The sequence below is a fragment of the Erigeron canadensis genome, chromosome 5 (assembly GCF_010389155.1).
Source record: "Erigeron canadensis isolate Cc75 chromosome 5, C_canadensis_v1, whole genome shotgun sequence".
Classification (NCBI taxonomy): domain Eukaryota; kingdom Viridiplantae; phylum Streptophyta; class Magnoliopsida; order Asterales; family Asteraceae; genus Erigeron; species Erigeron canadensis.
The window spans coordinates 24,900,297-24,920,595 of NC_057765.1; the positions used below are offsets into that span (position 1 = coordinate 24,900,297).

Below are 20,299 nucleotides of genomic sequence, written 5' to 3' on the forward strand. Positions count from 1 at the left end.
TCATTTGATCGTAAAAGGGGTCTAGCTTACGTTGTCTTAAACGGATCAGCGCTAGAAAGCCCCTCAGCCTCAATACCTAGTAGGAAAAGAAACTCCCAACTAAACCATGCATAATAGTCTTTGATCTTAATCAACCATGCATAGTAGTCACACAAGAATATAGATTAAAAAAAAAATGATTACAGAAACAGAAACGATAAATAACTAGACAAAGAGAATGTATTATAATAAAGAATGTAGGTTAGAAAGTTTAGAAACTATAAAGATATAATACATATGACTATATATTTATATATAGCAAAAATGTTTTTCATACACAACATAATTTTTATTCTTTTTCTAATAGATGACTCTTACTGATTATGAATCCATCAGTTACAAGGTGAAACACGGATGCATAAACTCATCTAACTGAATGACAAAAAATAAATTATTACCTATAGATTTTTTTATTACTTTCAGTGGGTTTTGATTATTGAAATCAATTTTAATTTAGTTTTTATATTATTTTTTTACTTGGTTGAGATATACTATCAAAATTGTCCTTAAACTTTAGCTAAATGATTAATGATCATCCCCTTGTATGAGGTCTTGAGTTCAAGCCTTGGATAGGACATAGGTATTAAGTCCTTTAATGAGGGCTTGACTTGAGTATACACAAGTTAAAGTCTGAGGGGGCAAAGCTTACCCCTTATTAATTGTCGTGCATTCGGGCGAATTAGTAGGGGTATTCCCCATTGAGTATTTGAAATAGGCATTTCCACTTCGAAGAAGCTCTCTAGCGCGGACCTGATTAAAACAACTTATGCTAAACCTTTCGCTGTCAAATCGCGACACGAAGTTCTCAGCAAAATTCACCTAAAAAAAATTTAAAAATTAACTTTTCACCCGAAAAGATGATACATAAAAAAATTAATCCAGATGAACTCTTCTTTACCCACCTGATACATAAAAATAAAATTCTGATTGTCTTACATGTCTTATTTTTTCTATATATATAAATATCTATTTAACTTATTTCTATGTAGATACTGACACATGATCATTGTCCTTCAAAGGTACGAAGCATAATACAATAAGCATAGTACAATGCGTCAAATAAAATAGGAAACAGAAGTGTAATAAAATAAAGCAGTGATGGTGTAGAAAGATGGTAATATTAGAGACACTAATTGAAAAAAAAAAAAAATGAGACTATCCACTTGCATCAAACATCCAAGTGATACAGAAAGACAATTATATTTATGTTACACACATAAGATACATAAATTTCACTATCATGAACTGGAAAAACTGTAAAACCCTATAAATGTAATACATTCACAACAACAATCTTATGACATATAGATTCTATATCATGTTATTAATATCAGAAGAATATGAACAACACAACATCAAGACCAAAATTCACGGTTCTTGATGGCAAATCCACCTGTTTCCTGTTTTCGACTGCTCCTCTGATAATCAAGAGTCCACTTCTCGTATGTGCAATCTACGAAATTATAATAACCCCCATGGAGAGAAAGAAGACCTTTCGCTACTCGTTCTTTTACCCATGGGTATGTAAGCAAGTTCAAGAGTGAGTTATTTATTGATTCCTGGAATGTTGGATGAAATTTAAAAACATTAGAAAGATTTCAATATTTTTTATAAGATACAGACCACCTAAAACTTTACACACAACAAAAGCAACAAAAATCGATAATTTGACTTTTAGAGAGCTAACCAAAATTCAAACCTACCACATCCAAGACCCTATATTGATACATTTTCTTTGAAGAAAGTTAACTCCGTCATTTTTTCCAAGTGCAACATCCTATACAAAGTCTGATGTGCTGGTTCATTTATTCTCCAAATTTAATGTAGCATACATCAACTAAGATTGGAAATTTAGTTTGTTTAATCTCAATAGTCAATCATTGTATGTTAGGAAGCTAGTGGGGTAGTATATAAGAGTGAAAAAAATGTATCCATATTCAATAAGAAGACCTAAAGAACGATGACTGCTTCTTACTACAGTTGACTTATATAAGTAGATGCAAGTCTATTCCAGATTTCCAGTTACAGGAACATACATTAGAAAAGTTCTGAAATCAGAAGGAAAATACATATAGGAAAAGGTCTATCATACCATATATGTGATTAAAAAGATTTGTAAAGAACAAAAATAGGAAATGGGTCAAATTCGCCGAATGGGTAAAACAGGTTAACAGCCCACCAAGGTATAGGTTTATTCCCACATAACATACTAGATCAGTTTATTCAGTAGGGTAGATAAGTATTGTAATAATATTTAACACAGCACAAAAAAATTGGACAAAAAGTGTTTCTGGTTAACCCTAGCAGACCAGACCCAAATCAACCGGCTAAAAAGTTACTTGTTTTGACTCCTTACCCAACCCCCTATTTTGCCTCTGGATATAGGGTAATGGTAAAAATAGGCACCTTTTCACAGTGTCTACATTGCTGGTCAAAGCTAAGGTTAGAACTGATGGCCTTTGTGCTTGATCTTGCAGGATTTCCTACTACAACCCAATTCTTGATAAAGCTACTGAAAAGACAACAAAATTATATGAGACTGCATGTCTAATAAAGTAACAAGTATTGGGGGCAAAGAGTGAGATGAAAAAAACAATGAATCAGAAAATGGAGATGATTGTGTTTGGCAAACCTTGACTTTTCCTCATCCTCCATGCTCATGAGGGCACGGATGCCTCCACAACAGCTATGGCCAGTCACCAGTATATTTTCAACCTGAATTGATGAAAAAAAGTGATTAAAAACTCTATATAGAGATCTCTTCTTGGAATAAATCATTCGTGGTTCACCCTTAACATGTTTCTTTCTGAAAAGTTGTTGTAAAGTTGGTTTGTTCAACTTCAGAGATTTCTAGCTCTTCTGTGTGAAGATAGGATATATGGTAATTTCATAAAAGAGATACTTTCTTTTAGGAGACAACAAATTCCTGGTAATTTTACAGACTATAAAAGAATTATGTTTGTTAACTCTCCAGAATCATCAGAAAAGTATTCTTACTTCAAGAGCATTCACCGAAAATTCAAGTGCAGCATTTGTTTCACATGGTCCATTCTGCTCAAAAATTAGAAAGAACATAATTAATTCTACTAAGGAAGGACGCAGCTCACAAGATCACAAGTTAAAAAGCAAATAGCGTACTTATAATTCAAGCTTATCAATGCAAAAAATCAAAAGAGGTATGACATCAAACTCATCCCGAAATACCTCAAATGCTGGAACAAGATTAGCCACATTGCGGACAACAAATGCTTCACCAGGTTGAAATCCTAGGATATAAGATGGACAAACTCTTGAATCTGCACAAGAGATTACCAAGAACTGTTCTTGCAAAAGTCAGTCAACAAAACAGAATATAAATTAAAATTGAATATAAGACAGAAAAATAATTAAAATAACAAACACCTTTGGGGCTTGAGCTTGAGCAAGTTGCTGATAGCACTCCAAGTTTTCCCTGTCCAAAATTAGTTTTCCGAATTAATGTAAGCAGATGACTCCATAATAAAAACATTCAGGTGAAAGCATCTTTCTACTTACAAGTATTTGTGTTTCTTAAAACTCAAAAATCTATTCTTCAACTCAGCAAAAGAATTACTTCCATCATTAGCTTTCGTTATAGGCGTTGGCGCACTTTCTTTAGTTTCTTGAATGAGACCTACCCCCTCCCTAGAAGCTCTCAATTTCAAAGCTAAATTGCTCCTGTAAATGTGTGAGGGAGATAGTTTAGATAAACATGATTCAGTTCCTAGTAAACTGAAGCATTTATCCTTGCAGATAATAAATACATGCTTATCTTGGGCTCAATCCCGAAGGTTGCATTGAAGTCTGTAATCTTAAAAATATGTCTTTCCTATAAATCAATCATCAAACAACCAAATCAATCAGAAACTTATGACATGTGAATATCCAAATAAGATTCTTCTAAAGAAGATAACTTAAGTCTAGAGTTTAAGAGCTAAGATTGTTTTCAAGAATAAACCATAACAAGGTTAAAAGGTCATACATCAAGTAAACTAAAACATTTTCCGTGCTAGGCCTAATATGGAAGATGATAGGCACCAAAGACTTGAAGAAAAAGTCCATTCTCTGACTTACTAAGATGATGATCCGGTTAGAAAAAGCTTCTCCGCAGATTAGAAGTGGCAATATGACCATAAGGTGGATTGGGTTAAGATATTAAAGGAGAGTTGAAAATGATCTGGTCCGGGTCGGTGGGTTGACTAGCTAACTTTTTGTTGTTCATTTTAAAATTTATTTTTACACTATAATGTATGCGATATTTATGATTATAGAAACAACAATGTCACGGATAGTAATCTCACTCTGTGAATAAATGATTTAGAAATGTTCAACTCATTTGACCTGTGCCTAATTCTTTTCTGGTTGACCCATTTGAAATAAAACCACACCCAAATCGGCTCATTTAGAAGTAAATGAGTCAATTTTTCTATTTCTACTGTCAACTAACATCGCCGTATAAAGAATTAAGTTCTTTGTGCCTTCATCAAAGACTCACACTCGTCCAGTGAGTGACTAAATGAAACCATTTAAGGATCTTGAAAGGGTCTATATGCTAGAAATTTCACTTAAGGAATATCAAGATGAGCATGAAAATAGGTCAGGAGGTGGGGACTGGGGACTGCATACCCATTTGAGTCATTGAAATCATAGACCCTTATAAATGGGGTAGTGCCTTAGGCGGGTGTGCAAATCAGTGTGTGAAAGCTGAATATACCAGATCTAAGATCCGAAAACAATTATTGCTACTCAGGTTAACTTACGACCCACCAAGCCTGTGACCGTCGCTTCTAAACACAGGTTTTTTAAACAGCAGCCAACAACTTCCAGATTTTATGTGCTTTAAAAATAAAAAGAAAAAGTAAACACTTTTAATTCTTAACCATTATGGCTCTCGGTATTGTAGCTAAATCAAACATTTTCTCCTTCATGTTTTCCAAAAAAATGAAATCTGTGATACTTAGGTACTCTATATATAAGGTCAAATTATTACTTTTGAAAGTGATCATACGATTTTCAATTGAGACATCCAGATATTCAAATAATCACCCGTTATCTTCCTTTAATCACAAACACAATCTGCTTAAGCACACGTAAACACTAAGCTATAGAAAACGTGTAATGAAAACGACAAAGGCCGAAGCAATACCAGATCCAAGAGCCAAAACCAATTATTCTAAGCTTATATTTTAAACTCTTCAGAAGCTCAATATTATTAGTCACACTAAACGACATCACAAATGACGATGAAACGGTTCTGTATTCCACAATTCACTAATTTCTTTATCAATATCATGCAACATCAATAACCTACACTACTACAGATATGAATATTTGAACCAAATATTTGAACCAGTTACACTACTAGAATAAAGAATTACAGTACTTTTTCGAAAACTTTATAATTTACTTACTTAAAAGGATTAAGAAATCCCAACTGGGTCTGCTCGATTTCCGAAAACTTCAACTTGGAAGCAGAGAACTAACACCCACATATCAAACAAAAAACAATAATCAGTTTAAAAAAAAAAAAACAGAACTCACACAAGCATTTCATCAAACATCTTAACTACACAAAGAGAAAATAGAGATAGAAAAGTTACAGTTGGGGATTTTGGCAAGTCTGATTTGACAATTGGTGAAGATCCAAGAAAAGACTGCTGTGCCATTATTTTCAGTTAGATTAAATTAAAGGGGTTTCCTGATTATAAGGAAAGATTAATTCTTTTGTATGAAAAAACCAACCAAATATATAGATATATTATTATGTATGTATATGTATAGGAAGTGAAGTGAAGTGGTGTGAAGATCAAGGAAGAATAACTGGTTTGATTCCAAGAAAGGCGGAGAAAACAATGTTTATTACTAAAATTAGAAAAAGCTGTTCTGTCTGTCTGCCAACTAATCATCACTAGTACAAGCAATTACTCCACTAAAAGCCTAATATTTTTATTTATCTTTTTGGATTTTTCTAATGACACATTAACATGCATAAAATTGTTTAAGTGGTTGTGTTTCATGCATTTATTTCTACTTGTAGAGGAAGTACAAATTTCTTTCTGTTGTTCTAAACTAACGAAGATTAACAAAAACAAAAGTCAACTTATGAATGATGGCGCCTGGTATCCGATCATATTTTTGGTAACCCGACCCGACTATTAATGACAGGGGTTGCTTTTACTCTACCAGATTTACCATTACAGATAAGGGACCCACACTATTTTGGAGCGATATGCTTTAAATACCAAAAATGTTGGTCGAGATACACCAGCCGTATAGTAATAAGCATTGTTAATGTATATAAAAATTTATATTTTTATGTCAAAAGTCTACTACTGAATTTTATACATGTTAATGATAGCTAATACTGTTGTTATTCGCATGACCTTACAAAATGATTAGATTCAAATTGTTATTTTATTTTACGAGATATGTGTGCGGTTAACAGTTACGAGTAGTTATATATGTTTTGTTAAAATATTTATGTAACGTTTAAAGTTGGTTGTCAAAGATGATTGTATATATGTTACTAAATGCATCCATCATTTAGCTTATAATCTATTGGAATTTTATTTTAAAAGATCACCCGATAGTTTATTAAGACTTTTATTTTAAGGGGTTTGCTAAATATAGCTCTTAGGACTGTGTTTAAAATACATAAATTATTTATACATTTACCATGAAAATCAGGGGGTGGACTTTTAATATGGAAGGTACAAGTTGTTTTATGCACGTTAAATACAGCCCTTAGGACTGTATTTAGCATTTCCCTTATTTTAAATTACAGAAAATTCAAATAGTAACTAGAATATCCAAAAAAAAATTCCTTTTCTTTTTACTAGAATATCCACATGATATTTGTTTCTAACTTTATCCCCAATATATTACATACATGTTAAAATTTGAACTTAAGGTTTTTTATTATGACAATGGATCTTTTAACTACCAGCCATTTTGTGAGTGGTTCTATTAATTGTGCTATTACATTATATACATATAATTCATTTAGGATTCGATTATTATAAAACAAGTATTAATATAAAACAAATAACATAAGATTTCATTTTTAGATCATGACAAAAAAGATGTATGAAGATTTACGAAGCAAAGATATATATCAATGCACGATGATTTTCATGATATACGGTTATTTTTAATAAAAACAAACTTATTATTTTATCTATTTACTTTAATACTTATTTTGTTTACACAATACTAATTCATCTATATATTAAATATCAAAAATCATCAAAACAAATTTAAAGTTATCTCAACTTTTCAACCAGCCATTGAACAACTTGATATTTGATAAAGTTATTCAACTTCTTTCGTTGAAATAATCAAAGTATTTTCATCATAATTTTATGCTTTGGAAAATTTATATATAGTCTTAATATTTGATAATTAGTCAATACATTTAGTAGAGCACGTTCGCATGAACATTTATATTAAAGTATTTTCTAGTTTATGTTTATCATTCAGAAGGAATAACTTATATTGGTTGGCAAGCCTCCAATAGTCCAACGACTTTGAGATCCATCCTTTCCTACCACACATATATTTTAATTGAAAATTCTTGTCAAAAACCACCACCTTCGCCATTTCATTTTATTTTTATAAAGTATATGTATATGTATGTATAAAATATAAGGCTAAAAATAAGTATAATATTTTAATAAATGACATTAATTTTACGTTTATTTATAAGTTTGTTTCTCAAGTTAATCTCATATATCATTTTTATTAAACTTTTTCTAATAACAAAAACCATAACATCGGCCCTTTAAACTTAATAAGATCATGTTTTCACATAGTAACACCATTAACAAATCTGAATTTGGAACCCTATGGCTCAAATAAACCGTCATTGTTGGGAGTTTGAAGCTAGCTAGCTATAAGATATAAAAAGTATAGAAATTTGTTGAATATCAAGGCTTTGTAAGTAGTTCATTAAATTGCCACTATTTTGCAAGTAGTTTTCATTTCATAAAATTTGTTATCTCTAAAAGAAATAAACATAAAAAGAAAAGTAGAAAATGTTAAACACATGTTGCATTTAACGTGCATAAAAAATTTGTATCTTCCGTACTAAAAGTCCACCCCTTGAACTTTATGCTAAGTATATGACTATAAATTCAATGCACCTTATCTACAACGGTTGCGTTTAGCAAAACTAAAAAAAAAATGTTTTATCAAAAAAAAAAATATAATTAAGGTGTATTAAATAGTTATACATTTGTCATAAAATTCAAAGGATTGACTTTTGATATGAAAGATAAAATGATTGCATTTAACATTTTATTAAGAAAATATAAAGCTCCCTTGCATTAAATATAACTTATCCTTAATCTAAATACGTACAGATACATCTATACACATAATCACCAACATACATATTATATATTGGGGGAAGTAGTAAATACTTACAACTGTGATTGTCCTTGGAAATGTTTGTTTATGTAAACCATATAAGAATCGTGAGACAACCCGCATTTGTTCACCAAGAATACGTACTACTCTCAAAGTTGTACAACTATTCTTACTTTCTCCAAGAACCTTGGCACATTTCCTTTTGTAGCTCCTTATATATATACTTTTTGAAAACTCTAAAAGAAAGAAGAAAATATGAAAGACTAATCAAAAGAAAAGTCAAAAAAAAAAAAATGATGGATAAAGACAACTAAAGATGAGGTACACCTCAAAAAGATAGGATCAAGTTTCATTCATTCAATAATTTATCATTTTTTCACATTTTTTTTCTCACTACATAACATAAATCTTAACAATATGTGTGAGTCACACTGATAGATTAGGCAACATTTGTGTAAATAAACGTTACGGAATATAAGTTTTTAAATATTGACTAACAGGCAAAATTGTTAAGTTCGAGATTAAACATGTTTTCATTTTTATGAAGATCGCAAGTATCATAATCCGGTCCATATATCTTATTCAAAATTAAAGTCATATTTATATCCGTCTTAAGTCAATGATCCAGTGCAACTGGTGAGATTTGGTTTTAAACCCATGAGAGATGAGACTTCAATCTTCTTTAATCCCATTTGATGAGAGCTTCTGTGGGGTTTTTACTTGGACGTGTACTCAACAAGGATGTAACGGGTTCTGGTTAAGAAAGGCGTCTATCTTGGTCTCAGTGAGCCATAATCAGTGGCGGCCCTGAGAATTTTAACACCCCGGGCGAGCAAAGAAAAATATGCCCCTAACTTTAGCCGAATTCAAATATATAAACATTTTCTTTTATAAATGATAACTAGCATTATAACAAAAGATTATACTCCGTATATGCATAATAAGAACATAATTTTAGAATTACATACCATAATAGTTACTTATTTAGCTGATGATCCGTGAAGCTCTCCTAGCATTCTTCATAACAAATTGGTTAATTAGCTTTTCATAATTTGTGTTCTCTAAGATTTCGTTCTCAATAGCTATTATGGTCAATCCATTAAGTCTTTCTTGAGACATTATTGATCGTAAATAAGATTTCAATAACTTCAACTTAAAAAAACTCCTTTCTGCAGATGCAACTGTGATTGAAATAGTCAACAATATTCTGTATGCAATGGCTGCATTTGGTAAAATAACCAAGCACTTTCAAACACTTTAAAATATCTATAGGGTTGTGAAGTTCATCAATTTGTGACGTGTCAAATAACTTCAACTCCATATAAAGTTCATCAACTTCAATATCCGATCTTTCTTCAAACATGAGTGCATTTTCAAGAAGGTGGCATGACAACTTAAGCTCTTTATCTTCAATTCCCCTCAAGTTATGTGGAAACAAAAAACCAAACAATTTTGCATACTCTTTGAATTGCTCAAATCTTGTCTCAAGTGAAGAACGAGCTTGATCAACAATGTATAAGAAATAACTAACTCTAAAGTTCTCTTCGGGTGTAAATGAAGTTTTTTGGCTACTTGAACACTCATGGAATTGTTTTTTCCTTTGAATCACACGCTTTTATGGAAATATCGGATCAATACCCAATTTACTAGCAATCTCTTTTCTGTCTTCAGTAGCTTTTAAATATCCCGTTTCTTTATAATCCTTGAAATATTGAATTAACTTCTTTATTCTTTAGTGGCAACATTGAGATGCATATCCTTCCACTGTAACTTCTTGCTCACTATATTCACCTACTATTACATATAATATATATATATATAAATTTTAAAAATTTATGCTCAATTAAAATTTATGCCTCAACCGGGAATATGGTTCGTACATTCTCTAGGCCTCCACTGGCCATAATGTTTGGATGGTGAGGGCCTTTGCTAAAAATCTTATATCTGAGAGTGTTAGTCAATAGTTAAACATGATATCAATGCATAAACATTAAATTAAATTACTGGACTTTTGGGTTTAAAGATGTCGTTGAAGACAAAAATTTGATCAATTTAGTTTGAGATGCATCAAACGAAGCCGAAGCTGAAGAGCAATCTAATCAATCAAGGCCTAGTGATTTTGTCATCGTGATGAGGATCAAATGGAGATCCTCTAAAAATGAAAACTATTTTATAGGTAAAGTTACTCTCAATTTTAGACACACATTGCCACGTTTTTACTAATAAAAGTTATCAATTTTTAAAAATTATGAATATTAACCACCATAACAAATTAAAAATCCATATTGTTTTAGTGTATGGAGGTAAATACATATTAACCGATACCATCACATAGAATCGATTTATAAGAACTAAATGATATGAAAAAAAAATTAAAAAGCAAAATGAGAACTATTGGGTTAGAAAGATTACCTAAATAGCTCAAAGTTTACGCATCTTAGTCATCATCTCTTTCAAGTACATTTGAAGACGAATTTCAACCATAATAAATACAATATTTTTAACTTTGCATATAACTAAAGGAGAATGATCCTTTTAAAATTTTAGCATAATAATCCTTCTAATAATTTAAAACTTTAACATGTATAATTCAGTGATTATTTTTCCATATCATCCTCTTGATTTGTCCATATAGCTCGATCTTATAATTAGAAAAATTATTATCCATCACTACTCATAACTAAAGTGTAGCCAATCTACCATAATGGTACGGGTGACTGATGACAAGGCATATTTTGTTTTATGTATGTCATTGTCACATTATACATACACCCATATATATTTACACGTGAAGTCATCTACTACTATATCTATGTCTATCTCTACATTTTGTATATTTGGATAGGCTACTTTTTGTTTGGTCGTAGCACTAGCACTGTAGCACATACAACAAATGAAAATTTTGCATAAGAAAATTCATTGCATCGAAACATGATGTCTTTATTTTTCATGGTTTTTAAATAAGTACGAGTGGATTAAAAATCCGCTACATAAGATGTAGTTTGTTTCTTTCCATTTCTCCTTTGATTTAATTTTTCTTTTAGTTGATAATAAATCTCAGTTGTTGGAAAAAGAAAAAAAAAAAAAAAAAAAAAAGAAAAGGTGTGACATTCATAGATGAAAAAGGCCCAAACTTAATTAGATAATATTGGGCTATGATCGCACATGGGTTGGGCTTTTAATGGTTTGCTTCATATATAATTTTAAAGACAAATGATGTTTACTCGTACAATTCGTGTTTTTACACATGGAAAAATAGACAAAATAGTATTGCTAAATTTTAAATGTACGTGGAATTGTGGATGATGTGAGAGATATATATATGTATGAATAGTAGTTGTCATCAAATGTATGTGTAAGATGATAGAATAGACATAATTATAGGATGATATAGCATTGCTAAAATTTAAAATGTTCATATTATCTACAAAGTAGTAGTCAATTGAGTTAGAAGCATGGTAAAGTATTTTAAAAAATTAAAGAACCAATTCAACATAGTTATAAAATTTATTTGATTTATTTTACACTAATTAAAGCCAGCATACTTTTCTTTCAATGAAAAAAGTTTCAAAACTTTCTAATTTATAACTTACATAAATTATACCATTCGAACGAGCATTTTTAGCATTTTGGTGACATGCATGAAACTGTAAAATTATATAAATGTTAATCATAAGTGTATGTATTCATATTCTACATTGCAAACGCGACAACACATATCCAAGTCAAACGCAGTTTAAGGTTGAACAAACAAAAAATGATTAGGCATACCCGAGATAGTCGATTCGCATCACAATCATGGACCAATTAAGCCCCTTAGTGATCAAAACAGACAATTTAAAGCTCTTCGTTTTAAGTCAAAGCAATTAAACGTGTCATTAGACATTCTTCATACTTCTAGTTTAAGGTTAAGTAGTATGTGTTAACTTTGAGAGTTTAAGCACCTAAAATACTAAAATTGCCTATAGTTTTAGGAGCCAAGTTTAAAAAAGATGTTGTAATCAAGGATGGCTAATAAGAGTCTTGCATATAGCCATATAGGAAGAGGTCCTACATGATTTGTTCTACTGCATAGATAGAACATTAAAGGATAAAAATGGTGACGTAACCGGGAATTTACGTATAGGGGGCGCGAATATATACTACTAGGAGGGCTAAGAGTTACAACCTTGGCTTTCATGTGACTCCCCTACTCTATTACAGTTAAAGCTAAAATTGCATTTCCATTTTTTTTTTTTAAATAAGATAGTTAACTTACCAGATTATCCTTAATAATTTAAATTACAAAGCAAGTCCTATATATTTTTACTCTTTTTTACATCAATATAATTACATGCACTATTTGACGTTATCTCCACCACGAACCACCGCCACCCCTGTCACCTGTCACCGCCATTGCAACCAGTCGCCATCACCAACTGTCGTCACCACATGATGGGAGTATATATATATATATATATATATGAAAAAGTGAGTATGGGGTTATCCCCCATCTAAGCTTAGATGGGGAACCCCTCACACACAAATATTTTAATAATATTTGTATTTTAAACAAATGATGGGCCCCCATGATATTTATGGATTAAAAACCAAATTGTGAGGGGTTCCCCATCTAAGCTTAGATGGGGGACAACCCCATACTCACTTCCCCTATATATATATATATATATGGGAAAGGGGAATATAAGGTTGTCCGGCACCTAAGCTTAGGTGTGGAACCCCTCACATACTAATATTTTATTATTTCTTGTTTAATGAATAAATGCATGGGCCCCCATGATTTTTATGGATTAAAAAAACAATATGTGAGTGTTTTACACCTAAGCTTAGATACCCAACAGCCTTATATTCCCATCCCTATGTATATATATGTATGTAACACCCCAAATATTTTTATAATATAAATTTAGTATTTTTATTATAATTTTGTCATTAAAATAATTTCCTAGTATTTTATTTTTAATTACGGGATTAATTTAGTTAGAACTTTAACGGATAGCGGGTATTTTCCCACCTAATTTAGTGAAAGGGGCGTGGCATCTCATTAGGATGCCAGCCATGTTCTTTTGTGACTCATGATTCCATTCACTATTCTATAACCTTCTTCTTCCATCTTCTTCATTAATCAATTTAATCTTCTTCTTCCATATCATCCAAATCTAAGTAAGTAAATCACTATAGTCAATAATCTTAAAGCATATAAGAAATTGAAAAGTAAGGGTTGTATATGCTGGTGGCGGTGGCTGAAATTAAAAGAGTAAAAGCGGGAGAAGAAGAATTTGTGAATCAAAGTTTAGTTCCCTGAATCCTCGAGGTAACAATCTTTATAACCTAGTTTTGATTTCTAATGAAATTAGGGTTCTTACCCAAAGTTGGGGATTTTGTTAAAAATTGATTTATGTATAATTTGTCCCCAAATTCTTGTTCATTCTAGTTTGTTATTGAGTTGCTTAATGCATTTAACCATGAATATATGTATTGACATGAAAGTATTAATTTTGAAAAAGTGATGATTATAACTAGTTAAATTATTTGATGATGAAAGTAATGATGTTGTTGATGAATGGAATTCAATGAACAAATTTTGAATGAAAAGCAACTCAATAACAAAGTAAAGTGAATTTGGGTTAGGAATATTAGTGAATTGTTAATAAGGCTAGGTTGAGCTAGTCAATAGTATGAAAGTGACCTTTTATGCATATTATTATTGATAGGTTGAAAACAATAATGTATATTCTTATGGTCACCATGGACTTGGGTCATTTTGTTGTTCAGCTCCAAATATATGGCACATACAGTTTAAGTATGTGGCACATTTTAGGTTCTGTTCGGATTTGGGTCATTTGTGTGGCACATACACTATGGATGTGACACATGGAAAACTGAAAGTCAGAATATGTGACACATGCAATTTTGCATGTAGCACATATTTGCTCCTGTTCTGTTTTTAACTCAAAAATGTGGCACATGCTACCTGGGGAAATAAAAAAAAATTTTAAAAAAAATTTATTTTTGTTTCTTAAATCGAGTCGTGTCGTTTCAATATATATATATATATATATATATATATATATACCAACATAACATTTAATTTGCATAACTCTTAAGTCGCGTTTGGTTCGCAGATTTTGATGTAATATGATGGAATTAGAATTGAATTTCATTCTTTAGTACGTTTGGTTGTTTAATGATGAAGGAATATCACTCCGTTGGAATGTAAACATTCCTATATTTGATAAATCTCCATTCCATGGGGATGGGAGAAGGAATCTCATTCCTTCCGTCACTTAAATCTTCAAAAAATGAAAAACATTCTGTCAAATTCCATTCCATCAGATTCCAGTTTCTTTAACAGATTCAATTCCTTTTAAAAACCATATGTAAACCAAACACGTCCTTATTTTAAGTTTTCATACAGTGTCATATATACCAATACATGTTATAACAATCATTTGGACAATTATTTACAACAAACATAAAATTATATGAATAATAACATGATAACTGAATTTAACTGTAAACATAACCCAGTAGCAAAAGCTAAAAAAAATTTTAAAAAATATATTAAAGAAAAAAAAATAAAAAAATCAACAACCAGCCACACCGTACTCTTAGGAGCTGAATACCAATCCCTTAAGAAACACAAAAAAGATCCTGGTGATCCTAACCAACCAAACCCTTCTTCCCCATGTCCATGGTGAACACTTCCCATACCATACTAACCCCTTTATGTAAGTTTATGCGAAGTGGGTTTTTGTGTTGAAAGAAGTTTGGATAGACTTCATTTACAGAACGAACCTTGATTATACCAGAACATTTATATTTCAAATTTTGTATAATAGAATCTAGAACTCACCTCAATATAGCCAAAATGCCTTGCCAGATTCAGTACTAAAATACATGATTTTACAACAATTCAGGTCCTAAAATGTTGGAAATTTTATGTAATAACATAGAATATCCAAGTTAATAGATATGTTAAAAGGAGTTGAAAGAATAATTAACTAATGTGAGTGTGTCCCACATTGGTAGAAAAATAAACATTAAGTATGTTTATAAGGAGGAGTGTTGGAGGAATTATAATTCCTTATAAGGGGCTACACCCCAAGTGAGCTAGGAGGGTTCGCACCCGACGCGCCCGCGCCCGCGCCCGTGCCCGAGACCGGGGGCGATGAGGCGTAATGTGGCGTTTTAGTGGCGCACTTTGCAGACCGGGGCTCGGTTATGGCTAAGTGTGATGGCTCAAGTGTTGGTGATTGTGGCTTAAGTGGGATCCTTTGTTCCTGGTTTAACACCTGGTTCCTGGTTTAACACCTGGAACAACACTTGCATTAGTTCAGCAAGTGACATCTGTTTTAATGTGTTGTTAACCTTCTAATGTTAACAGGTGTTTCCCACTTAACAAAATCTGATTTATATATCTTTTGTAACTGATCAGAATGATAATAACACGAAAACTAACACTTTCTCCATCCTGGATCATCTTCAATACTCTTTCTCTTTCACTCCACTTCAAGAAGTTCTTGAAGGTAAATTCTGGGTTGTGGTTGACTCCGGCAGTACTAACTGCTTTGGCTGTTGTACCCTGGGAAACTGTCGGGTTCACTTGGGTGGCCCGAAATCAGTTTTAAGGGACCTTGGTTTAACCATATCCTCAGCCCGTTTTTGCCTTTCTTTCTGTTTCTGTTTTATTCTTTATTTTGCTTTCTTGTAATGTTTTGTACTACTTCCTTTACTTGTAATTTTGTTGTTGTAATTCGAATGTATTTTCAATAAAACTGTTGTTTTCTTGAATGGTTTGAATGGTGTTATAACATAAAATACATCTGGTGGCCGGGTTACTATATAGAGAAGCAGTTATAGTGCAGTTGTCTAACAGTCAATGACACACCCAAAGAGTCCAAAGTTTCTTATATATGACAACAAACTGAAACAAGTTGAGACAAAATACGAGACTTACAGTATGAGTCGGACCGGGTTAGCCGAGACTACATACGCACATTGTTTTCCAAGTTTCTTGGAAACTAATTCACGTGTGAAATATGATCCCAAAAACTATCAACTTATTACAGAATAAGGCCATAAAAATATAATCATGGACAGGCACATTTTTGTGCATCCTTTGTACAATTGGACATTATGAACTAAAATTACAGAATAATCCAAAACAACATTTGCAATTTAGTTGCGAATAACATATCCAGCCTCAAACATTACTTGTAATATCAAACCACAACTAAATAGTCTTTCCTCTTTCGTCAATCATAAGCATACTTGCAAACCTAACCACAAAGCACCCTTCCCTGCATATTATAGACAGTCTTCTTTTCACCAAACTAAGTACTAGTAGAATGAGACCAACTACCAATAAAATGAATCTCACAATGCCTGGATGCCCGTGGAAGCTTCAACAACTCTGCACTTATTCGCAACTCGTCCTCCAGGGGAATGCTATCGTACATGATTGTTAGTGTCTTCAAAACTTGAGCATTTCCCAACATGCAAGCCATAAACTGTATATCCCGTTTCCAACCCTTAAAACTTACAAACTTTATGGTTTTAAGGTTGTTTAGCATACAAGTCAAAACTCGCTCCGGCTTAATCCAGTATTTGCAAGAACTCCTAAACTCCATCGTATAAACACTTTCGGGCTCCTATATGAACACAAAAAATGTAGACATGACAAAAGTTAAATGTAGAAAAGTCTTGGGAACTAACAAACAAAACCAATTAAAGCTCATGAAGTATATACCTCTTCAATACATAAATGCTCCAACTCATAAGAGCTTTCAATAATTTGATTAATTTTTAGCCAATCCGATTGATACACATATACATCCCTGAACTCCAAGTGCTTTAGATTCAGAAATTTGGGCATAGATAATGTGGATGGATCCTTCAACAAGAAAACAAACAAACAAAAGAATAGTTGAAAGGATCATCCAAAGGTTAAAATGAAATTAGCTTGCTGATGTGTTTAAAAAGAGAACTTACATAAGTAAGTAGATTCATTGTAATTGATTTAGCTCCACTAATTCCTGTTAGAAGTTCAACCCATGGCTGATAAGGTAGAAAAAACAATGAAAGTGTCACGGATACCAGAGGCGGGAAGTTTTCCATCACAACAAACAAGCTAAAATTCCCAGAAACATAGAGCTCTTCAAGACTAGGGACATTTAGCACAGCTTTTCTACAACGAGTTCCTTGACAAGTGTTTAACTTCAAACGCTTCAAAGTAGGAATATTAAAATTCAACCCATCATCGTCATATTCTACTACTGCTTCTAGAGATAAACTTTCAAGCAACGGACAGCCATGGATAATTTTAAATGCATTAAGATTTGAATTACTAAAATGCTTGATGTCAAGAGTTTTCAAAAGAGGAGGATCAATGGGAGATGTGACTTCCCAGACACTCAATGGATTGCAAACTAATGTTAATTTTGTGAGTGTCTTACAAAGGAACGGATGAGGAAACTCAAGGAGGAGAGGATGTATTTCAATCTCGGGGACATTTAACCTGATAGCTTCACCAATCAACTTCTTTATAATAGCACTTGGAACCAAAATCTCCGAACAATGCAACCTAAAAAGTTTCACTTGGGATGCTTTACAATACAACACTCGAGTACCCGATCCACAAACTTAATAAAGTAATAAATATTATCATCAGGATGTGGAGCATCAATGTCAAGGTTTGTAACAGACATCCAAGAGTAGCGAATCCATGATTTGGATAAGAGCATCAATGTCAAGGTTTTTAACAGACTTCCAAGAGTGAATCCATGATTTGGATAAAACACTAGTTCGAACCGCATATTTAGTAGGCATTAGAGAAAGTATGTATGAAATAACCTCTTCGGGCATGTTGCTAAGTCTATCTATGTTCTGGCGGGAACCCATTCTTTTGTCTGTTTATCCACTTCTTCTTCTCCTAATGAAAACTGGTTTCCTACAAAACATGAACACTTTAGAATTCATCATCTAAGGGGGAAATGATACACAATTAAATACACATATTACAATACTTTTTCTTTCTTCTCTGGCTTGTTTGTCTTATAAGTTATAATTATTTTCCACATAATATGATATATACATATGGGTGTGTGTATGTATGTATTTACATGTTTGAATATATTAGTCGTACTATTCAATTACAAGAGGGCTTCGGTTTGTAAAATTATGAACACACAATAATTGGTGTAGAAACACAATTTGATGACACGAACAAAAATAGAAACAAACCTAATAATAACTGAAATTGAACATGTGACAGCCAGGAGTTTGATCAGATACAACAAAAACGACAATGATATTACTAAGCAAAGTAACAATGAGCCTCGACTGTCAGCCTAGTCCTAAGAAATGCCATTAAGTTGATTATAATCAATTAAACTAGACGCGCTTAAGTTTGGCTAACAATATATTTAAGTCGTGAACCAAAGTTTTGTTTACGATCTCAAAGTTTAAACAGACAGTGGACTACATTGTTTTATAACTCGTCGGACTAAAATGGAGTTAGAGTCTACGGAGCAAAATCTGGCCTTAAAATGTTATATGCATCGGATCTAAATTGATATTTATATACCGAAATTAATTCTGACATATGCACTAAATCAATTTGAAATTTCTACTAAAGTTATTTCCACACAAAACTTAGAGTGCACTAAAAATAGAAACAACGAACAAGAAATTAATCTGATATATATATATATATATTATATACATCATAATATTTGTGATTGGCGGCTGTACAAAAAATTAATCTCATCTTATATCTAACATTCTAATTTGCAATAGAAATTTAAGAAATAAAGAGAAATTCAAATGCTAGTAATTGATATCATATGAACGAATATATTATTTCAAAAATGAAAATGTGTGGATAAAATCTTATTTTTACCTCAGCTGGGGTCTCAGTTACTTCGTGTTTCAAAAAGGGTTTATGGAATTCAATTTTATGTATAAATTTGTGTTTGTATTTAATGGTTAAAAGGGCAATTTTGCCACTTAAAATATGTTAAAAGAGCAAATTTGCCATTAATTTTTTGAAAGGCCCAAATTTGCCACTAAATAGTTATAATAAGACCAAATTTGCCACTTTCTACAAGAATTTTTTTTTATTTAGATTTCCCACATTGACAATAAACATTGCAATTATTCGCTTATGTTCTAAATGACGTTTTAAAATATAGTTTAAAGAACGTGGAACTTTGAACTCTTTTATAAAAATACATACACATACACACACAAAAACTCTAAATGAATACACCTTAGATTCATGTTTGATTAATATGAACAATATTTCAAGTAACCAACTTCATCTTTTTAGTTGGTCATGTTGATAACTGAATATTTTATTAAATCGTGGGCATAATATGTATTATTTCATATGAGTCTCACATATTAGAGAATGTGTACATACATGTATGTACGAGATTTGAAATATGCGACAATAGTTTGAAATAATTGGAGCATTAGGTGAAAAATTGTTGGTGACAAATTTACCTATTGTTATATATATTTTTTTATAGCAATTTACATTTGTAACTTTGTTTAGTGGTAAATAAGGGTATTTCAAAAAAACCAATGGTAAATTATAGTCATTCATATATTTTGAGTGTCAAATTTACTCTTTTTAAGGTTATGCAGTGGCAAATTTGAGCCTTTAAAAAAGTTAGTGACAAATTTGCTCCTGTCACATATTTTAAATGGCAAATTTGGTTTTTTATCCTATTTTAATAAGTACAAGGAAGTTCAATAAGTATAAAATGAGTTAAATTTGTAAGATTTTGATGAAGAAAACTTACCCAATGTGATGTAGAAAGATGCAGAAATCCAATGCTCTTGATTTGATGATAAGTTTAAACCTTGA

At 31.7% G+C, this 20,299-nt stretch overlaps 1 protein-coding gene and 1 pseudogene across 4 annotated transcripts; both read right to left on the bottom strand.

Annotated features, from left to right (window-relative positions):
* Window positions 1–1,172: 1,172 nt before the first annotated feature.
* LOC122599577 (beta carbonic anhydrase 5, chloroplastic) lies at window positions 1,173–8,624 on the bottom strand. Of its 4 annotated transcripts, XM_043772106.1 has the most exons (11): window positions 8,482–8,624; window positions 5,658–5,714; window positions 5,469–5,536; window positions 3,830–3,886; window positions 3,574–3,747; window positions 3,442–3,490; window positions 3,244–3,357; window positions 3,037–3,090; window positions 2,672–2,754; window positions 2,446–2,551; window positions 1,173–1,598 (listed from the first exon to the last, which is right to left on the bottom strand). In XM_043772106.1, the coding sequence occupies exons 1-11, from the start codon at window positions 8,545–8,547 to the stop codon at window positions 1,395–1,397; spliced, it is 1,032 nt and encodes a 343-aa protein (XP_043628041.1). In that variant the 5' UTR covers window positions 8,548–8,624; the 3' UTR covers window positions 1,173–1,394. The 4 variants fall into 4 exon arrangements, with proteins under 4 accessions (XP_043628041.1, XP_043628039.1, XP_043628038.1 ...); XM_043772104.1 differs by lacking the exon at window positions 3,830–3,886 and having other exon boundaries at window positions 3,574–3,735; window positions 5,658–5,711; XM_043772103.1 differs by lacking the exon at window positions 3,830–3,886 and having other exon boundaries at window positions 3,574–3,735.
* An 8,058-nt stretch (window positions 8,625–16,682) lies between these two features.
* LOC122601399 lies at window positions 16,683–18,327 on the bottom strand (annotated as a pseudogene).
* Between the last annotated feature and the right edge of the window lie 1,972 nt (window positions 18,328–20,299).